This window comes from Mustela erminea, chromosome 5, assembly GCF_009829155.1.
Source record: "Mustela erminea isolate mMusErm1 chromosome 5, mMusErm1.Pri, whole genome shotgun sequence".
NCBI lineage: Eukaryota > Metazoa > Chordata > Mammalia > Carnivora > Mustelidae > Mustela > Mustela erminea.
The window spans coordinates 135830928-135852630 of record NC_045618.1 but is presented as its reverse complement, the minus strand read 5'-3'; the positions used below and the strand labels follow the sequence as shown (position 1 = coordinate 135852630).

General features: G+C 53.9%; 1 protein-coding gene across 3 annotated transcripts in view; it reads right to left on the bottom strand.

The window, feature by feature from the left end:
- Positions 1-234: 234 nt before the first annotated feature.
- The window catches only part of MAP3K9 (mitogen-activated protein kinase kinase kinase 9), a 73996-nt gene continuing 52527 nt past the window's right edge, over positions 235-21703 (bottom strand). For 2 of the 3 annotated variants that reach the window (XM_032345084.1, XM_032345086.1), the window contains exons 4-12: positions 21342-21490; positions 20265-20440; positions 17090-17330; positions 15551-15673; positions 13833-13986; positions 11169-11237; positions 9642-9754; positions 7911-8714; positions 235-6581 (exon numbers count right to left, since the gene is read on the bottom strand). In XM_032345084.1, coding sequence (XP_032200975.1) covers positions 6097-6581; positions 7911-8714; positions 9642-9754; positions 11169-11237; positions 13833-13986; positions 15551-15673; positions 17090-17330; positions 20265-20440; positions 21342-21490 — 2314 coding nt within the window. In that variant the 3' untranslated portion in view covers positions 235-6096. The remainder of the gene's footprint in view (positions 6582-7910; positions 8715-9641; positions 9755-11168; positions 11238-13832; positions 13987-15550; positions 15674-17089; positions 17331-20264; positions 20441-21341; positions 21491-21703) is intronic. The other variant, XM_032345085.1, reaches the window with a different exon arrangement.

Here is a 21703-nt window from a genome sequence, read left to right as displayed (position 1 = left end):
TCAGTGCCACCTGCCGGAAGTGCCCCTGTAGTCCACGGGGGGGGGTGCGTGGGGGGGTGCGGGAGGGGCACCAGGGAACCTCCTCACCCACCTCCTTTTTCCTGCACCATAGACATAGCTTTTATTTTTTTTACGTACAGAAATTCCCCAGAAAGAGCCAGTTCCCTGGACATACTGTTTAATTAAAAAGAGGTTGGAAAGGATAAGCTTACAAAGTACAGGGCAAACCAGAGGTCATTGTTGTAACAGTTTTATTCAAGTCTGTGTGTGCTCTGGTGGCGGGACCAGGCTGAATCAGCATTACACTGTAATACGGTAAGAGGTTTAGCCATTGAACCAAGCCTGCTTGGCATCCCTAGTTAACAACTTACAGTACCTTGAAAAAAAAAAAAAAAGCCAAAGAAAAGAACCTGGTAAGTTTCCTTCTGGGCTTTTCTAGTCTTAAATATTGTTGACAAATTACAATAACTTAAATCCCAAAGCAGAATGGGAATTCAAGGACACAGGGTCAGGACGTGTGGACAAGACACTGGAGCCTAGGGATGAAAACGAATAGCTAATTCCAGAGAAACAAAACGAACACAAATGTGAACTTTCACTTTTTTCACCTAGACTCAAAGGCTTGAACAGGGAGGAAAGTCCCAAAGAAGGCATTTCTGCAAACCAAGTAAAACCCATCACCAACCTCTTTCCTTAATCCTCCAGAAAATTCGGTTTAAATCTGTGTGCAAGCATGTGAGTGTGCGAGTCTGTGTGTTTAGGGTGGACAGTGAGAAGACTCAGAGGAGAAAGAGGACGAGTTCGTCACCTCCCTTCTTTGCTACAGCTGGGGACCGAGGGCGTGTAACTCACTGCAAGGGCTTTTCTCTGGTCTCACTGCAGCGGGGACCGAGGGACCCAGAGCAAGGCTACAGGCGGGGAATGCAGGGAGCCACAGGCAGGAAGCATCAGGAAGGCCAGTCCTCCTGGCTCTAAGTTAAGGAAGGAGCCCAACCTTCAGAACGACTATCCCTAGGGCTCCCTGAGCAGCCTGGGGGGACATGGTGCTTCCAGGGCCCAAGACAGGAAAAGAACAAAGGAGGGAGTTGCTGCCGGACCGGGACGAATCGGAAATAGTCATTAGGCGGAGAGGCTGATGAGAGGCTCCCCCGGCCTGCACAGCCAACCAGACGCCCAGAGCGGGGTCAGCTTAACTAGGAACCTAAATCCCGGGACTTCGCTTCATTAGCCAGGACTCGGGTCTCTGCGTCCTGCCTTCAACACCAGTGCCCACGAAGGCGAGCGCCCAGGGCGCCAGGCAGGGGAGGAGCTAGGGACCGAGGACTCCCAGCACGGCAGCGCGTTTTCCTTTCTGGTGTGGATTTTCACTAATCTGAATTCCTGACCTAAGAAAGCAAGGATTCGTCTGAAAGAAGAGAGCATTTGGGATTGTGTGCGAGTAATAAAAGTAGCCTGACAAGAACTCATCCCCAGGCCTGAAGCCAAGGAGAGAGGCAGGTGGCCCAGTATGCTGAACCAAAGGGAACTGCCAAGATTCGACTGGTTTTGACCTACAACCACACACACACACGCGCACGCACACACACGCACACACGCACACGCACACACACACACACACGCACATATTTTCTCCGCAAAGAGAAGCGATCCAGCAAGGGGAGGCTCATCCGTGCTGGACCCTGGGTTCCAGAATCACATATTTTGAAGTTAAAGGGCTTTTTCGTGCTTCGGGTAGGGAAGGTAGCATCCGGCTTAGTTCATGGTTGGGCTCGGAGGTCCAGAGAGGGGAAGAAACATTTGCAACTCCACACAGCTAGTACGGAGACAGCTCAGGTCAGCATTAGTCTGCCACTTCTGCCACGACGGTCACCTGGGACCACAACGTGATGTGGGCTGCTCTCACCTCTGATCCAGGGCACCACAGACTCCGGCAGAGCTTTCTGGAAAAGCCTGGCACTACAGCAAGGACATCTGCTTCTTCCCCAAAATCCTTCAAGAGGCAACGGAGTGTTTCTCACCTGCCTGAGGGGGGCCCTCACCTACCTGAGTCAAAAGCACAGGCTAAATAAACACGGGAGAAAAGGTCAAGGCTCCCTGAAGCATCCCCTTCACAGCCGTCCGGACTTCAGAGTCCGCTGCTCTCTGCTTTTGTGAAACGTGTGCTGGAAGAGTTAGCAATGCTCGGCGCTGTCTCCCGCTTGCAGGGGGACGGAGGGAGGAGGGGGCCTCCACTGTGGGAACTGAGGAGCAAGAGTGTGGACCATAAGCCACACCTGGGTACCCTTGGGGTGTCTTGTCGTGTCCCTGAGCAACCGTGGCCGGAGGGAATAGGGGCTTTGTAAAGAGCCTCACGCCGGAACATGGATCTTAAGGGCCGGCGGACCTTCTCACAAATTTTCTTCCAGGAACTGGTCTGATTTCAGTCTCTGAACAAAGCAGACTCTGGGAATGACGCCTAAAAAAATCTGAGACCCCAAACTGTCATTCTGACGCTGCCTCCAGCCTCCCCATCTCCTCGGTCCTCCTTCCTTAGATGGTGACAGTGAGGACCAGCAGGACAAGTGAAGGGGGCGGGGAGTAGAAAGGGCGCTTACAAACACCAGGTGCCACATAAATGCAGAAGAACACACCCCTGACCATGGCCCCCAGACTAAGCCAACTCCAAAGCACTACTCTTCCAGAAACCAAAGGAACAGGAGGCAAGACCCTCAGAGGCAGAAATGGTGAGAACCACACTGCTGACGCCAGCAGTCCGTCCCGATGGTCGGCAGGGAGTGGTGGGCTTCGCTGACCAGCTGGGATACGTGTCTTCAAAGCCTTGTCACAGAAGCGGGTAACGGTGGCTTTTACAGGAAGGGAATGTGAGAGGAGCAAAAGACCAAGCCCAAGGCCAGAGAGCAAAGCAGAAAGCGGGAGAGAGACACCTCGCTCAGGGCTCAAGAGCTCGGTGCCCAACTCAGCAGCCAGCCCAAGCAGCTTTTCAATTTCTCTTCCCTTGAATGTCTTCCTCCTGAAGCACTTCCTCTTCTGTACCAGCAAGTGTATCAGGAGGACAATGATGCAAGTTTGTAGAAAGGTTAGCATCATTCCGACTGGACCCTTGTGAGTTATCGTCACCATCACCCCTGGACCCAGGGGTACTACAGGATGCGAGGTGAAGACCACCTCCAGAGCCTCTCAGAAATAACACTTGGGGACAATGGGGACATCCACTCAGGCCCTGGCAGTGGCCTGGATCCCCAAGGGGGTAAATAGAGGATAATCCTGTTTAGAATCCGTGGAAGGATCTGGGGAGAAGGAGCAGAGAGCAGGACCTGCTTCCCGTCACCGCATTCTAGGTAGTGAGCACCTGCCAAGAGCAGAGGGTAAGTGTTCCTGAGGAAAGAGAAGGAAAGAGAACGGGAGATGCTGGCTAATGCCACGGCCGGGGCTGACCCCAGCTTCAAGGCCTGCTCCTGACCGCGGCCACAGAGGCCGGGGAGCCGAGGAGGACAGAAAGCAACTCAAACCCATTACTACACAGGATCCTTATTCAACCGAGCCTTGCCTCACAGAGAGAGAGTGTGTGTGGGCAGCAGGCAGAGGCCCATCAGAGACAGGGTTTGGAGGAGCTGAGAAGGAACTCCTCTGTCTCCCCGGACAAGCTCCCCGAAGCCACTTCAGACTAAACCTGCTTCTGCCTCTCGCAAGTGCAATTCTACCCTCAGCGGACCCAGGCGTCCCCTGTTTTCCTTCCGGGCGGGGAGTAAGAAACAGGTTCCACCTCTCACTCAAGGCCAAGTGGCCACCATTCAGCCGGCACTGCAACAGTCACGCTACCACTCCCAAAGGAGTTGGCTGCCTCCCCAAGAAACAACGAAAAGTAGAGAACGGTCAGTTTCCAGTTGCCTCACCGTGCAGAGCAGCCAGAGCCAGAGGTTTTGGATCTTGCTGTAGGCTGCGCCCCACTGAGGGGTCATTCAGCGGAGCCAAGGGTTTGCAAATGCGTTAGTGACCTAGGACTTAGTTAGTGACTTAGGGGCTATGGAGAGTCCCGGGGAAGGGCAAGGAAGAGACCACCTGCGGCCCTCTCCCCATCAAGAACAAAGGGGAGTCACTTGGTGGGCTGGAACTGTGGAGAGGTTTCACATTTTTCCCCCTTCTGAACAAGGAGTGGGGGGGATGGGGACAAAAATGGTCTCTCACAGTCTTTGCTGCACAAAGGAGAGATGACACAGGACAGCCAAGTCCCGGGGCAACACACCGAGGGCGCCTCCCACCCGAGATGAGGTGGCACTCTTGAGCCAGAGCACCACTGAGCTCACCAAACAAGGAGCCATTTGGAAGCTAAGGTCACCCCTTCCTTCACTCCCAGGTTGGGACTTTATCAGTTACAGGGAGAGACGGAGCAGGGACCAAAGTCATCACCTGAGCCAGCTTTGTTGCTCCCCCGCTCCCCCCACTTCCTGGCCCCCAGGCAGCAAACACAGGAAGCCCACGGGCTGTCCGGCAGCATCTCCAGGGAACTGTTCTGTGAGAGAGGACAGTGAAGCAACGTTTGGAGAGTCTGGAGGGGAGAGGGGCATGACCTAAGGCTCTGCTCCCCATCAAGTTCATGTATGCGTCCCGCACAAGACAACTGTTCACAGTTGACACAGGAGGCCTCAGGGTAAGCGGAGAAGTGAAGGTACACAGGAGAAAGCTCTAGAAGCAACTCAACATTCAAGTCAAGGAAACGAACTCCAGGAAAGTAGGGGTTGGCCTCTGCTCTCCTTCCAACCCCGTGCAGGGTCCAGAGCCCAGCATCGGGGCCACCTGTGTACAGTGACAAGGGACCGTGGTCAGCCTGCGGAGCCCGGGGCTCGAAGCTTGGGGCACAATCATTAGGGGCTCACTGAGCACCTTACAAACATCATGGCCTCACCGTGTCCGTTTGCGGAAGGTACCACTAAGGCTCCGTTTTCCTTCAAGGGCATCCCGGAACGGACGGCCTGGCTGAGAAGATATCCCCCCAGTGCCGGCTCCCAGTGTCCAGGAGCCCCCACTCTGCCCCCACCAATAAGCTCTTCTGGAGCGGCACAAAGTCTCTACCAACCACACACACAACCCAAAGTCCACTGATCCCAGGATGGGAGGAAAGGTCAAGGGATGGGCGGGCATCACACATAAAGGTCAAACAACAAAATGGACAAGCGCAGGAACTTCGTCTCTGGCTTCAGAACTGGCACCGGTGAGTGAGTCTCCCAAGAAATGATCCCTGGGATGAGCATGTTTGGGGCAGAAACTGGTCTGGCCACGTCCAGACCCCAGGTAGGAGATGGATGCCATCAACGGTGCTGGTTTCTGCCCTTATTTGCATGTTTCCAAAAGGAACAAGGACAGACTCTGTGACCCTCTTGGCTGCCACTCAACTCTGGGTTTCCGAACTCCTCCCCCTCCCCCCAGTTCTCACTGAGGCAGGTCCCCTCACCCCTGCGAGGCTCAAATAAATGCAGGGAGGGGGCACCTGGAAGCACAGGCAGGTCAGTGCCGGGTCTGGCAACTCCTGTGCCCCACGCCGGGGCACCATGCCCTCGGTCCTCCGGCTGGCACATAACGGCTGAGGACCCGGAAAAGCTCCTGTTTCACCCCAGCTGAGATGCGGATTCATGGGTGTTGGGGAAGGATGTGGAAGAGGAGCAAAAATCAATCACAGAACATCCAATACTGGTGTTTGGGAACTCAGGGCTAATACGAGGGCTCCAGGACAGGCTCTGGGCTTACCCAGGGGACTCAGGAGAGGGAGCAGCAGACAGATTTGGCTGAGTGACCCTGCAGGGACACCCGAAAGGCGAGGAAGACTGTGGAGGATGGGGGACATGCACGCACCCCTCTCTCCCCTACACAGCCAGAGCTGATGGCCACAGCCCCTTCCAGTGGACGTGGGTAGAAAGGCCCTACAGGGCAGGGGACCCTCTGAAGTGGCCCTGCTTCCACCCCTTCCATCGTCAAAGTGCATTATCAGTGCAAGAAGTAGGGCTGGATTTCAGGGGGGTCCAACTCTGAGAAAGGGCTGTGCCAACCAGCTCCCCCGATCTCCTCCGGCTTCCCCCTTGGCCGCCCCCAACCCATTTCACGCTAAGACCAGAACTCTTGCTGAATCTCATAAGGGGCAGGCCTGTGTGTGTTCAGTTCAGCTCTGCACAGCGGCACGGTGCTGTCCTGACTCTGGCCCTCCGCGTCCAGATCCAGAAGCGTCCGCTCGGCGGGGGGCAGCGGCCCCGCCTGGAACGGCAGCAGGGCCGGAAGTGCAGGCCGTTCCTCCACAGTGCTGCTGCTGCTAGCAAAGCAGGAGTCCAGGTTGCTGGGCGTCTCCGTGCTGGAGCTGTTGGCTGGGGAGGTGCTACGGGCGTGGCTGGGGGACACAAACCACCAAGGGTCCAGACGTTGCCGGTTGGCAGAAGGACGTGGCCGAGGCAGAAACTCCAGAGTCTTGGGTCTCTCCAAGGTGGAGTCCTGCTGTGTGTTCCAGCGTCTTGGGGTTGGGGGAAAGACCACATTGGGGTCTGGGAGACGGGGGAATTCACCTGGGTCTCGGCTGGGGCTGGGGGTTTTCAACATTCCTGGTCAAAGAGATAAAGGGAGAAGCATCAGATGACAACACCACATTCCTGGGCCGGCTAGACACTGGCTGGACACTACTCCCTCCCCACAGCTGTCATAGCCTTAGTCACTTGGACTAACCCGAGTAACAGATAGTTAATGAACACCAGTGACCTGCCAGGCAGTGTGCTGGGAGGCACTGGGGATACAGTAGTGAACCAGAAGGCCGTGATCACTGTATCTGATTAGAACAGTAATCATGGGACATAAGGAGGTGACATCTGTAATGAAAGAGCTTAAGGCAGAACTATGCCCCATGGACCACCCTCTGTTGGCAAATAAAGGTTCAGTGTAACACAGCCACGTCTACTGCTCGCTCTCCCACTACAGCAGCAGCGTTGAGTAGTTACAACAAACACCACAGGACCCACAAAGCCTCAAATATTTACTCTCTCGCCCTTTACCAAGAAAGTTCGCTGACCCTGACTTAAGGAAAGATCTGCTTATTCTCAGTTCATTCGGTGAATAAACACGTGAGGCAGGAACAAATCAAGGTAACCAAACTCTACAGAGGAGGCATAAGGTCTCTCCCCAAAGAGGACACACATCTGCACAGCAAAAATAAAATCTAAAGAGGGGAGGGGGCGAGCGGAAAGGAAAATAACTGTCGTTTACACTCAAGTATCACTCAAATCTCAGTCACCATCTCCTCGTCTTCTGCAGGGTGAGGGGGGTTTCAGAGTCAGATTCAGGTCCCCAGGGGGTTGGGGGCTGCTGGTGGGAACGACATGAGATTAGGATGGCCAGGTGGCTCGGTGTGAGACGGAGGAGGCAGACACATGCTGGGCCCAGTGGTTCACCGGGATCCCTCTCCACGCCCAGGGAGTCAGCCACGAGTAAGGGATGACTGATGCAGGGCAGGACGCCCAGGAGGAAGCTTGCCTGTGAGCAAGACTGCACCAGCGCAATAAAGGCAGGCCGGAGCCCAGCCACGTGGCACCAGATGCCCCTCCTGGGGCAGCACGCCATTCCTTCCGGGAACTTCCGTCTCCGCTTCTGGGCACAAGCAGAGCTAGGCTCCCGCCCCACCCGTACCCTGCAAGCACCGCACGGTGCACTCCAAGACGCAGGGCCTGAGTATCTCCCGGAGCCCCGGGTCTGATCCTGCCTAGAACCTTTCTGTCTCTCCTGCACGAGAGAGGGCAGCCGGCCGGGCCACCCCCCCAGCTAAGGGCAGCATGTCCTGGTGAGCGGGACAGAGGAGGAAGGACACCAATACGGCCACTCTTGGCGGGGGCAGGAGGGGCACAGAGGCAGGAAAGAGGCAAGAGGAGGAGGGCCGGGCTCACCTGCTCCAGGGCTGGGGCTCAGCCCATTGCTGGAGGGGCTCCTGCTGGCGAGGAGAGCCGCTGGCTTGAGCGCCCCGTCGGAAGGAGTCCGCCGGTGGCCGCTGGGCTGCGCGGGGGCCGTGAGGGTGACGTGGGTGGGAGTCAGGGACTGGTTGGGGTCCCGCTTGAAGCGCTCCACGCGGACGTTGACCAGGGGGTTGCGGGTGCAGGGGCTCAGGGGCGGGGCCTCGGCCGGACTGACGGGCATCTCGTACACCACCATCTCGTCGCTGTCAGAGCGCAGCAGCGAGCGGGTGGAGTTGCACTCGGAGATGGACGAGAGCGACAGCAGCGTCAGGGAGGCGGAGGGGTCTCCCAGCAGCAGCGTGGGCTCCTCCTTCTTGAAGAGCTTCCGGGAGGGGGGGCTGGTGCTCCGACGAGGCCGGCTGGCCCTCTGGAAAAGACCCTCGCGCCTCTTCTTCTCCTCCCGGGCTGGGGGCTCGGGCTCCTCCGGGGGAAGCAGCTGGTACTTGCCGGCTTCCAGCAGGTCGAACCCCAGGCCCGTGGCTGCGAGAACAGCCCCACAGCCGAGCAGGGCCACCTCACAACGGCGGTGGTGGCCGCCGCCCCGCTTGAGGCTGTTGGTGGGCGTCAGCTGCGGGGTACTGGTGGCCGAATTGACCGGGGTGGGCTCCTCGTGGACTGCATCACTGGAGGGGCCCTCTCCGTCCTCTCCACGAGGGAATGGGATACAGAGGTAGGACTGGTTGGGTGGCTGCTGTAGACGACTCTCCCCGCTTCTGGGGCCTTCACTGTCCTCATCCTCTGTGCCAACGAGAGGAAGGGGACACAGGACACAGAGATGAAGCAGCAAGAGAATCTTGTCCTTCTCTCCTACCCCTGCCTCCCGGCGGAGCGTCAGGAATGCAAAGATGGAAGAGCCTAAGGAACCCGGCATTGACCCCCCGGGGTTTCAGCCCTCCACGCTCAACTGTGACCAACCCGAGGAAATCACTCTCCATTCCACAGCCTCCTTTCCTGTTTTCTGAAGAGGTCATCTGCCGCTTTTCTACTCCTTTCATAGGGACCCTCAACACACGAGGTAGAGTGTGAGTGTCCTAGAATAGTGGGTAGAACAGAAACATCCCTCCTTTTTTTGCACCTTAAAATTGGAAGAGACCTTGAATTTCTGGGATGGCCTAGAGGCCGGTCCTTTGACCAGTGTCCTGCAAAGGACCGGAATGCCCTCCACGGGTGAAGGTGCATCTACTGTATGAACTGACCCACTATGACCTTGGAAGTCTTCAGAGAGAACAGCACCTGCTGTCTGAGCAACAGCCTGGAGGAGACCTTACCCAAGCAACTGGAAAGCTTCCCTGGAGAAAGACCACAGTGTCCCCCGCCACCATCTCCTGGTTTGCAGACTCCCCATATTAAGATACAAAGGGAAGCGACCCAGCAAAGGGAAGTGCCTGATTCAAGGCCTCACCCTCTGCACTGCCCTAGGTGACTATACCTGGCTCCCTCGGATGGGAGGCCGCGGCCCCGGGGCAGCAGGAGGAAGAAACTGTGATTGGGGAAGGTTCAACAAAACGGGAGCAGAGCGAGCAAAGAGGGCAGGAGGTGGGGCCTGGGAGTCGGGGAAAGAGGAGATGCCCATGAAGGGGCACCAGGGGTCCTCAAACAGTCCCAGAAGCTTGACCAAAATTTCCCTGAGGGCACAGGGAGGGTCAGAACAAGGGCAGGGCTCACCCATCTCCATAAGGCTGGTGAACCCTGGCAGCGCTGGGCTACTCCTCGGGCCCTTCCCCAGGTTGGGGGCACTGGACGACCACTGTTTGTATCCATCTACCAGGGACTTGAGGCTGATGGGAGGAAACGAGGAAACTGTGAGAACCGGTTACTTCCCTTACTCGACCCTCACCTCCACGGGCCTGTGCAAATGTCTCTCCCTGGGAGCCTATTAATTCCACCAAAGCCCACGAGCCTTGGCGTACAGGCAACAAACCCCGAGTCCCCTCGCATTGCAAACGGAAGTACACATGCTCTCGGGAAAGAAAAGCAGGGCCGTGAACCCACCCCTCCACATGCTGCTATGGAGCGGGGGAAAGATCTAGCAGGCAGGCTGGCAAGAGGGCAGAAGAGCGCGGACTGCCCAGCACTGGCCCGGGTCTTGCCCGAGCCCATCTTCCACAAGAGGCCATCGCTCCGGGACACTGTCTACAGCACAGCGCTGACATCAGGGGACACTGCGATGCCAGGCAAGCCCCGGGCAGGGGAGCTGGCAGACACGGACGGGCCAGCCTGCTCCACTCAGACCGTTTCTCCACTCCTTCCCGGCGAATGGCATGCTCAGGCAACTTTCAAAGCCAGACACTTTTATCAAAAACAAAAACCAGCCAACAAAGCTGCACCAACCCAGTGCACTTTGGGACAGACCTATGTGCAGAGTACATAATGCTATACTGGAGCCCCTGGTTTGTCTGGGAACGGAGAGGAAAAGAGCAGGAGCTCACTTTCAGACCCCTGTGAGGAGCTCACACCTGCAAGCCAGTAACTCAGGGGACCCTGATGGGGGGACCCCTCCAGCCCCCTTATATGATGGGGGAATCAGAGGCCCAGAAGCACTGGTCTTTTCTCTAAAAGACAATAAAAAGGGAAGACTGAGGAAATCTGTGGGTTATTGTTACCTTGGAAATACCAGGATAATAATCAGCGGTGGCTCTCATTTTAGGATCAGAAAAAGCTCCTCAGATTAAGCCCACTCTTCCCAGTCCGTCCCGAGGGAGAGAGAAGGACCAACGTTTCCCCTCATTTCAGACCCGTTTCAAAGTGTTATCAGAAATACCAATGAATTCAAGTACATTCAGCCACCAGTGGTTTCCACTAAAATACACAGCCAGAGATAAGCATGCTACTCAACCCACAGCCTGGGACTTCTGACTGACAATCCTCTAGTATCTTCTGGGTTCAAGGGGATCCGGATTAGCAAAGTCAGAGCCAAGGCTGAAGATGACGAATAGCCTTGTGTCATCCCCCTATAGCTAAGGGTGCCAGAAGAATCCCAACCATGGGGGCGGTCAGGGAAGGGAGGAACGGGAGAGCCAGACCAACACAGGAAGATCCCAGGGTGCACAGGGGTACTGCTTTAAAGGAAAAAAAAGTCAGCACAGCCTTGGCAATAACGAGGCTCGGTTCTACGGGGTGTGCCGTGAGAAGGAGGAAATGGAGGGGAACTGTTACGAACACACTTGATGGAAGGGTGCAGAGGAGACTCACCCCAGGTGGAAATGTGGAGACTCTGATGGGGTACTTAAACCATTAGCTTTCTCACGTCTCTGAGGGGATCTTCAATGAATAAAGAAAATCAGTAGTGGGCGACAGTGGGTACATCCAACTCAGCCTCTCCCACATGGGAGCCCTCGAGGCTGGACTCGATCACGTGGCCAGCCGCCCTCCTCTTGCTTGCTCAGCACAGCCCACACCATGCGGGAATCTTAACGAGGTGACCGTGCTCGAGCTGCCACAGGCCCAGGACCTCCCAATCTGTGGGGCAAAGGTCCCTGAGCCACCACAGCGTAACTGCGGAGACAGCATGAAGCCACATACCCAAGCTATGAGCAAGTATATGTTTCCTATAACATATATACTATTTTTTTTAAAAGGATGGAGATGCAAATTCACTTAACATTACTGAACTTAACATAACTTCTTGCTGTTACATATTTTCTTCCGTTGATAGGGACTAAAATTAGAAATACAGTCATACAGAGCCTCTCAAAAATTTCCGACATTTGACTTGAGAATGAACGGAATATACGTGATTTCTTGACTAGGAATTGAGAATCAATTATAAGTCATATTTTGAACTGTTTTAACAGTTTTGAGGACAAATCTATGGAAGGGAGAAGAAATGCCAAAATAAATATTTTGGAATGTGAAATAAAGTTAATTTACCAGCAAGACAAAAAAAATATATATATCTATAAATGAAACAGAACTATAGAAACTACTGAAATCCACAGCCAACCTGCGAAATCCTGTCAGGCAGGAATCAAATGAAAGTCAGAAATACCAAGGGATTCAGGGCGACTGAGTTTCTCAGACCCACCACAACCCTACTGGACCCCAGGGCTCAAGCGCAACCAGACTGTGGAGCTCTTGCCCCTACAGAACCAACCGCAGCAGAACAATTTACCATTCCTAGAGGGCTCAGGCACTGAACTCTCAGCTTAGGCAGTTGGCCCTACATACCTAAAGTTTCCTGCCTGCCTGCCTTAGTTTCTTCCTTCTCTCCCTCCTCCCCTCCCTTCCCTTTCCCTATTCCAAGGCATCTAGTGATTTCTAAAGCCTGGCTTCAAAGAGTCAATCCTTTATGCACCAAACTGACATTTTCGCCTTCAGCTCAGATCTGACAAGAGAAAACAGACGCTGAACCTGAGATGGTCTAGTAGTCAAACGAATACTAGAGCCAGGGCCAGAGCCAGAGCCAGGGCCAGGGCTAGGGCCAGGGCCAGAGCCAGGGCCAGAGCCAGGGCCAGGGCCAGGGCCAGAGCCAGGCACAAGCTCAGAAAAGTCACTGCAAAGGGAGAAGGGGGTTGCTGCTGCTTCTCACTCAGAAAAGTCAAGAAACGGGATTCTAGGTTTTAACACCAAGAAAAAGAACCATAAACCACGACGCTCATTTTTCAACGGCGACATGGAAACGGCACAAGAGGCGTGCCACGGCACAGCTGTATTTGCGCAGGCTCACCAGGAGCCAGCGAATCCTGCCTGCACGTCCCAAAGAGGAACTTAGTTAATCCTCGTCTCAGCGGGGAGACGAGGGGCTGGGAAGGCCTGGGGTCAGCAGGTGCGCTCGCCGCTGCGGACTGCACCACGGGGCACAGCCTCTGAGGAGCCGGAACCTGAGAGAATCTAACCCGTGAGGCTCAGGAAGACCAGCACGTCCAAGACGCAAAGCCGGGTCTCGTGCTTTGCCCAGAGTGGCTGCTCACACACTCAGTGTGGCCAGGAGGTGGGGCTTAAAGAAGTTCTGGGGGCCCGAGATGTCACAGGCACTGGGTGTTCCAGGAGACTGATGAACCACTGAACTCTATCTTGGAAACTGTTAATTAATTGAATTTAAATAAATTTTTAAAAAAAGTTCTGGGGGCGCCTGGGTGGCTTGGTGGGTTAAAGCCTCTGCCTTCGGCTCAGGTCATGATCCCAGGGTCCTGGGATCAAGCCCTGCATCCGGCTGTCCCCTCAGCAGGGAGCCTGCTTCCCTTCCTCTCTCTCTCTCTGCCTGCCTCTCTGCCTACTTGTGCTCTCTCTCTCTGTGTCAAGTAAATACATAAAATCTTAAAAAAAAAAAAAAAAAGTTCTGGTGGCCATGCTGTTACATCTGAGCGCACAGACTGCCAACTCTGGGTTATTGCAACCACCCTTGCTTCGGGATAAGCCTCCAGGTCAAGAGGGTCCCCTGCCCTTCCTTCTCTTTGCTCTGCGCGGGTGTTTGAAGGGAAAGAGGCAGACGCCGGCACGGCTCGGCACACTCAAACGGGAGGGCTAACTCCCATCCACCGCCTGTGTTGGCGAGTCTTACTGAAAGAACACAGGCGCGCTCCTTCAGTTACGTGTCGCCCGCGGTCTGCGCCTGCTTTGGCGCCGCAACAAAGCAGCGGAGGAGCTGCAAAAGAGAAGACAGGACCCGAAAAGCATAAAATAGATACCAGGACCCGCAAAGCGTTAAATAATTACCATACACAGAAGTAGGCTGAGCCCCTTCCTAGGGGAGGTCCAGGGAGCGAGCATATTGGAAAACCACTGCAAAGATCCACAGGCTTGTAATTTCCCAGCAAGCAATGAAACCCACAACAGGGAGAAAGTATTTCACATCATAGTTCTAAGAGGCAGCACCCGTCTTTAAGCGGAAAGAATCGCCTGCGTTCTGGATCTTACCCTTCATCTCCGGAGGCAAGCTCCTTCTGACCAAGCGTGCTTGGCCCCCACGTCCGTCCTTTCTTCTTGGGGGCTCTCTTCTCCTCCTCCTCCCCTTCCTCTCTCAGGATGACTGAGTTCCGGCCCCAGGTTTTGCTGCTTTCACCCGGTGTCACTGTGAATAACAAAAGTTGGATGGGACCTGGAAAAAAGATAGACAGGGTCCCCCCCAAACTAGCCTCTACCTCACCAGACAGACACAGACACACATACACACACATATGGAGTGGCAGGGGAGAAGTCAAAAACTCTGTGCCCAAGTGGAGCCTTCGAGTCCTCAGGCACCAGTCACCGAGCGCTCTCAAAGCACCCAACACGGGAAACTTCCCCGATTCTCCCAAGTCCGAGGCAAAGCTGGTGCTCAGGCCAGCCGGACACTGGAGTTCCAAACAGATCTCGCTTACGGGACTTGTTTTGTTCCAGTGGAACTGGAGTCAGGGTAGGTAGGGAAGGAGGTAGGTAGGAAGGAAAAAAAAGGTAAGGGTGAAAGGGAAGACTCAGAGGTGCAGAGAATTTTGGTAAGAAGGGAAGACAATGAGGAGGTGGGGACGGAACGGCCTAGAAAATTATAACCGGTAAGAGAGGAGGAACGTTCTTCTAACATTACTGCCTTATAGTAGAAGTTCAAACCCAAATGCCTCAGAGACTAGGCTTGTATCATAAATGAGCAGATGGTTCCAGACACCAAAAATACAGGAGCTGAGGGGACTGAGGTAAAATACAGAGCATATGGAAGTCGCCATTGCTTCCAGCCAACGGTGGCCACATGAAAAAAGGGAATCCACAGATATGAATGGGTTTTTCAAGGAGAGCCAGCCAGAGCTTGTCTTTTGTTTGTTTTTAAATGAAATCTCTATCTTTAAGTTAGGGAAACGACTCCATTCATACACACACGCGTGTGTGGAAATTCTTTTTAATAAACACTAAAATTGTAAAAATTTGAAAATTTTTTGTAAATCTTGTAAAATTGTAAGAATATAATTGGTCCAGGGGCGCCTGGATGGCTAAGTGGGTTAAGCCGCTGCCTTCGGCTCGGGTCATGATCTCAGGTTCCTGGGATCGAGCCCCACATCGGGCTCTCTGCTCAGGGGGGAGCCTGCTTCCTCCTCTCTCTGCCTGCCTCTCTGCCTACTTGTGATCTCTCGCTGTCAAATAAATAAATAAAATCTTTAAAAAAAAAAAAAAAGAATATAATTGGTCCAGACTTGACCTATCCCGAAGTATGTGGCCAGTTTCCTTAGGACCTACACTTTGAAAACACCCTTCCCCTGGGGAGCATAAATGATAACAAAAAACAATGATGCCCTGAACACGGCAGAGAGCATACAAGGTCCCCAGGCCAGGGTACCAACCAGCCCAGGCCAGGTCCCAGACTACCTATAGCACACGCCAGTTTCTGAATTGCTCTGTAGTTCACGAAAGATCCCATCAATGCCCACAAACCCCTCTGCTGGTCTCTAAGAGGAGAAGTAGGGGAGGTAGCAGTGTAAAGCTAACGGAGAGAGACAAGAAGGAGCGCTAAGGGTTTGCGTACATATGTGCATGTATATACACATTGCCGAGGAGAGGTGGCAGAAGTTATGGATGGAGCAAGCCTGGGCCAGTCGGTGGCTGGACAGAGCAGGGGACAGAGGCCCCTGGTGTGTTCTGGCCCCAACTAATTTGGGAAACAGTCTCACACTGGATGGCCCGAAGGCGAGGAATGACGGTGGGGCTCGCGGGAGGACTGGAGCGGCTGCTGACGAGACTCTTCCTTTTATCCATGGTGGGGGAGGCCTGAACCGTGAACTTGTGCTGGAAATCTGCTTGGGGAAAGACAGACATGCGTGCGTGTTAGAATTTTCCATGATCCAGTTCCTACGAGAAAAGTGACACTTCCCAGCAGGCTGGAGGGACAGGCCCCAGTTTCCTAAGAAGCAACTTGTTCACCTGGGAAATGCTTTCTCCCCGAAGATGGCAGGACAGCAAGCTGAATGTATGAGAAGGAAAACTCACTCTCCGAGTCAAGCTCATCTGTAGCTCGGGTAGGTGTAGCAACTACAGATTTATAGCAGTTTTCTTAAGATTGTGAGACTTGCTAATTAGTCTAGGAAATCTGACTTAAAATTCGGTTTCTTACAATCGATGAGGAGAGGCCCCCTTTTCTCGGGGACCAAGGCAGGGAGCCAGAAGCTTCTCACTAAGGGCAGGCAGAGCAGAGTAATAAGGACTCATCCTTGGTGGGAACCTAGGGAAGCGAGCGTGATGGGACTAATGGTCCAAACTGTGGTGTTTTCCAAAGGCAGCTATGGTACGGCATAAAGAAGGGAAACCTTACAGCGCTGGTTTTCTAAGTCCCAGTGTCCTCAGCTATCAAAAGGTGTAATAAACAGATGAGTGTCTGCACCGAGGTCCCTTGACTACACGCGATCTCCCTGGAGGTGGGAACTACTGCTTCCCTCCGAGCTTCCCCAGCTCACAGCAGCAGCCACCGCACACAACACGCTCAAGAGGGGCTCACAGACGGTGCTGCCGGCCAGGAAAATGTACGACGAGAACACTAGGAGACACGTCCCACAAATCCAGCCACGGAATTGCACTGGACGAATTCCCGTGCTTGCACTGAAGCCATCATCCCAGGGCTTAAAATCCTCCACTGTGTCCCCCTGATGCTATTTTCCCTCGGTTTCCTCCCACCTCCACTGAGCTTGCTTCCCAGGACCTTGTAGACATAGAATACAACAAACCCGCAGTGAGCACCGCCTCCCTCCATGGGTCCATTACAACCTACAAAGATTCTAACTCGTGGTTTTGTGTTGATTTGCATTTTCCCAAGGCTGAACATAGTACAGATGTACCTCTCCTCAACCAAAGTGCTTCTGAAAGGTTGTGTGCAACTCAAATTCCTACCCGTGAATCCTACTCTCCACTGCGGCCAGAGAACTGGTTATTCAAAGAAACCCTGAGAGGAGTGATTCCGCAGGGCCCTGAGTCCTCTACGGGAGCCACGAGGCTGCTGGCTGCTGGACGGGGTCGGTCAGGTGTGCCCGCGACCCGCCTGTCCTCCCCGCGGTCTGTTTAGTCACACTCAGAACCTCCCCTGGGGTGGGCCAGCTTGGCCGCGGGCCAGTGTCCCCCCGAATGGCCAGCCCACTTCGAGCCCACCCCGATCTGAGACCCACAGCGTCCTGCCTCGCGGAGCTGGGTCCCCGGCTCCCCGCAGGGCCCCGGCCACTGACCGGAAGGGAGGCTGATGCGGTTCCCGTCCTTGAGCTTCAGCCGGCTCTTCCGGAACTTGCCCTTGCGCTTCTTCACCCGGGGCTTCTCCTGGCACAGCTGGTGGATGATGATGTTGAGCTCCCGCTCCAGGATGTCGATCTCCCGCTCGGCCAGCTCCTGCTCGCGGCGCCGCAGCAGCTCCTCCTGGGTCTTCTGCTGGAGTGCGGCCCGCGTCAGCTCCTCCTCCCAGGTGCGCAGCTCCTGCAGGGGCGGAAGCACGGCGGAGAAGCCGGGGTGCTCCGGCTTGGAGGGGAGGCCGAGGGCCCTCGAGGGCCGGTGCCTCCATACTCCAGGTCCCAGACGGGGCGCGGGTCTCCCAGGGGGCTGGTAAAGGAATCGCTGACCACCCCAGGAACTGAATGCCTGGGAGGGGCAGGCTCAGCTCAGCCACCCGTGGACAGAGCCATGGTAGCCCTGGAGATGGGGGCTGAGGGTTCCTAGATTACTGATTAAAATTGCCTGTGACTGGAAAAACATGGGCGTTTGGGTAGAAAATATTATCATGTACTTAAATTTTACAGACTTGGTTGTATTTTCATTTTTTCCCATTCTATAAAGGATGTGACTTAAACGGTGCCCACTATAAATGAATCGGCCTCCAGGTATCACCTAATAGTCAAATAAAAATGTATTTCCAGAGCGATTGCTCAAAAGGCAGTGAGGCGTGTCTTCTGCACCTCTGTTCAGTTGGTGAGTGACTCCACAGAGGCATGTGGTTTCCACTCTCATCTTGAAGGAAAACGCTGTGCTCCAGAAGGATCGTGGCAGGACAGCAAAGAGAAGAGAAAATATTTCCCAGTCTTTGCCAGACGCTTGCTCTGGTACCACGGCTGTATTAGATGGGCAGAACCTGCTCTCATCTACGGGATGGTGTGGGTTGTAGCCCCTTCCTTGGAGGGAACTCAGACCCCAGTCCAGAGACAAATCCATCATTGCTATACTGGAAACAGTAAGTTGAGACAAGCTGGGAATGAGCTGACTCATACGAGAAACCAGGACACTTACGGAATACTGGCCAACGGCACCATAAATCCCCAGCCTCTCAAACATGGTGAGTGTCCTCCTTCTTGTGAAGCACCGGTCTGGGGAGCAGCCTCGTCTGGGGAGCAGCCTCATCTGGGGGGCAGCCTCGTCTGGGGAGCAGCCTCGTCGTATGCAAATCCCCTCACTGCACACAATGACTTAGGAGGCGTCTCCCCGGAGAGAAAGCTCATTATCCATCCCTCACCCTCACTTGCCCCACTAGGAGTCTTACCATGGACAGGCGTCAGGGCGCCGTGGTTAAGAGCAAGGACTCTGGAACAAACTGCCTTATAAGTACCATGGAGTTAACTGCACTGACATCACAGTTGTTTACATAAGACAATTATTATCTTATTATGTGAGACTATATAAGGATTCCTATAAATCGCTTTGCAACAGAGCATAGCACGTAGTACGTGCTCTACGAATGCGGGCTGCTACGAGAATTGGTTTGGCTTCTCCTAATAACTACCTGTGACAATTTCCCACTTCCATTTTTCGTACTGGCAGATACCCTTATAATTTCACCAACCGAAAGCAAGAAAACCATGAATCAAGTGATTCGACAACCTCAAGAGCCAGCAACACAAGGTTCTTCTACTCAGAACATCACTAGTAACAGGAGCACCTCCTCTTCTTTTTCTTTTTTTAAGATTTCATTTATTTATTCATTTGAGAGAGAGAGAACATGAGTAGGGGGACAGGGAGAGGGACAAGCAGACTCCCTGCCGAGTGGGGGGGGCTCGCTGTGGGGCTCCGTCCTCCTGAAACCATGACCTGAGCCAAAGTCAGATGTTTAACTGACTGAGCTGCCCGGGGGCCAGAGGAATGGCCTTTTTCAATCATTCAGTCAGTGCTGGTCCCTTCCCCGCACCCAGGGCCCAAATGATCTGTCATGACCTCGGTCCATTCCCCTGTGGAACACTCACTGACTTGCCAAGTAGTACCAGGTTGGGAAGTGCTATGTGGCATAAGAAGAGGTTAATCTCTTCAAATGAGCTTCAGAAATTATTTTTAAGTCATTTGTTGAGGTAAACAATGATACTGGAGAGAAGATGGCTTTGGAATCAGATGACCCAGGAGGAAGATTCTGCTTCCCCGCTTACTGGCTATGTGACTGCAGACAAGTCACCGACCCTTTGCCCTGGATGAGAAAGACAGTGACACCTGCCTACATGCTGAGGGGGTAGGGGTCACAAGACTGCAGGATAAAAAGGATGAAAGGTTCTTCCATCAACACATCTTTCAAGGGAAAGAACTGAGAAGCCATAAAGATGTACATAATTTCAGCTCCTCTTATCATGTTGCTTCCCAAATGCCCTGAGCGGGCAACGAGGAGGGAAAAAAGAAATTCGCCAGGAGACACGTGGCTGTTGCTCGTGTCCCTGGCTGTAGCCCTTAGATCCAGCCCAGCCCAAGCAGAAGCAACATAAGCGCTTGCTCCCCCACCCCCACCCGCCGTGGACGCGAACCGCTCCTCAGACACTGGGGGCCCAGAGAGGAGCCACATAAGGAATGGCCACCAAAACGCATGGCAGATCTCTAGTAAGCTAAGAATATCTGAACTCCTCAGTCAGTTCACGCTTTAGCCTTTTTCATAAAAACATGCAGAACACCCAATCATTTCAGAACCATAGTATTTTCAGCCCATCTTTTGTTTCTGACTCTGATACCAAAGACAGTCGTAGGATGTACTGATGACTATGTTCAGTGTTGAAGCGTCCCTGTCTCCAAGTAACCCCCACTCTGGAAGTCCACTATGGAACCAAAAAAGGTTTTTAGAACCCTCTCTGATTTCCTGCTGGTGCCTGCCCAGTGGCGCTCTTCCTCTGGTTTGGACAGTGGAATAGGTACTCCACGTGGAGAACTTTGGGCTCACGACGCCCAACTGGTTTCTGCCAAATCCCAGAAAGAAAGGAACCATCTCTACCACTTCGGGACACACCTGAGGCCTGGAAAACTCTGTGTAATGTCGGGAAGAAAAAGGTGCTGTTACCTCAAACTAAGCAGGAAGGTGCTTGTGTCAGAATCGGTCCAGAGGCCCCAGTGGAGAAGGCCCAGTGGGGAAGGCCCACTTGATTCAACGCGTGCCTTTTTTCTTGTTTTATTTACCTTTTCTTTGGCCCTGAGTTGGTCAAACATCTCCTGAATCTCGTGTTTCCAGTCATCCTGCAGGCAGTGGAAGGAGTCCTTGGGCATTTCAAAGAAGCCAGACTCCTCTATGGTAGTTAGCTGGTCCAGGATATTTGTGAAAGATGGTCGTGAATGAGGGTCCGGATTCCAGCAGTCTGTGTGGGACACGGAGCAGACAGGAAGCACCAATGGACAGAGACAGGAGTGAGACAGAATATGACGTGACCTTATTTACCAGGAAACTGTCTCACAATTTTCCTTCCAGAAACAGAAACACGGGGATTTCGGCAACCACACACAGGGCCAGGGAAAGCAAGCTGCCCACGCTCACGACCAGAGTGAACGTGGAAACAGATGCAGCAGTTCTGCCCCCAACCAACTCTGCCTGCCGACTTAGCATCAGAAAAGCAAGTCCAAGGGGTTTGCTGGCGCAAGGCTCGACAGCCAGGACTTACCACGTTCCTACACAATTCCAGTCCTGACAGTGGTAACTGGACTTCGGACCTCAGTTTCCCACCAATAAATGAGCCAGCCTTCCCCACGCCACTGGGATGATGATGAGGCAAAGATAAAAAGGCCTGGACTGGGTGTCGGGAAGGGTGAACGCTACGTCTTCTCGGCTCACAACTAGCTAACGGAGTGCACTCTGTCTCTCTCAGCTTCGGATTTCTCGCTCAGGGAATTACAGGGTTTGAGCAGGTGACTCCTAGAGATCTCTTCTAGGGCGTTCTTTGTTTCTAGATGTAATACACTCGGAGGTCTTAAAAACAGAAGCTGCCAAGTCTTCTCATTTTGTATTAGATGATAAAATACTGAAGTGCTGGGTAGTGGGTTTTAGTTACTAAGGGGAGTTCTACAGTCCCTGGGGATGGACAGAGGCGTACCTGTGACAGCAACGCAGCAGGTGCCTCATCATCTGAAAGTGGCTCTTCCAACCACCCACGGGATTCCTCCCTGACGTGTACTTCCTCCCCTCTCTCCATGACGGACCCGGCCGAATCGTCCGACATCTACCCAAGCGCTGCTCTAGTTTTGTTCCAGTCAGCGGTCACTCACCTTCCATGAGTTTGGCAAAAGGTTCTGGGCACGTAGAAGGAATGGGCAGGGCGAGCTTGTTCATGGCCACTCCGTAAGCCACGGCTAAGCCGTCGATTCCTCGGAAGGGCACCTCGCCGGTCAAGAGCTCCCAAAGCAGCACCCCGTAGCTGAGGAGAGGAAGAAGACAGAAGCCATCTCAGACGGCCACAGATGCGATCTCACCGATGGAGCTCTCCGAGGCCTTTCTGAGCTAGCCACACTCTCCCTGGCACGGAGGGAGACCAGCAGAGCAGATGCACTAATGGGACACAGACAGGAGACCAGGAGGCCTGCCTTCTAGAAGCAAAAGCCCTGGAGTCGGGCACACTTAGTTTCAGAGT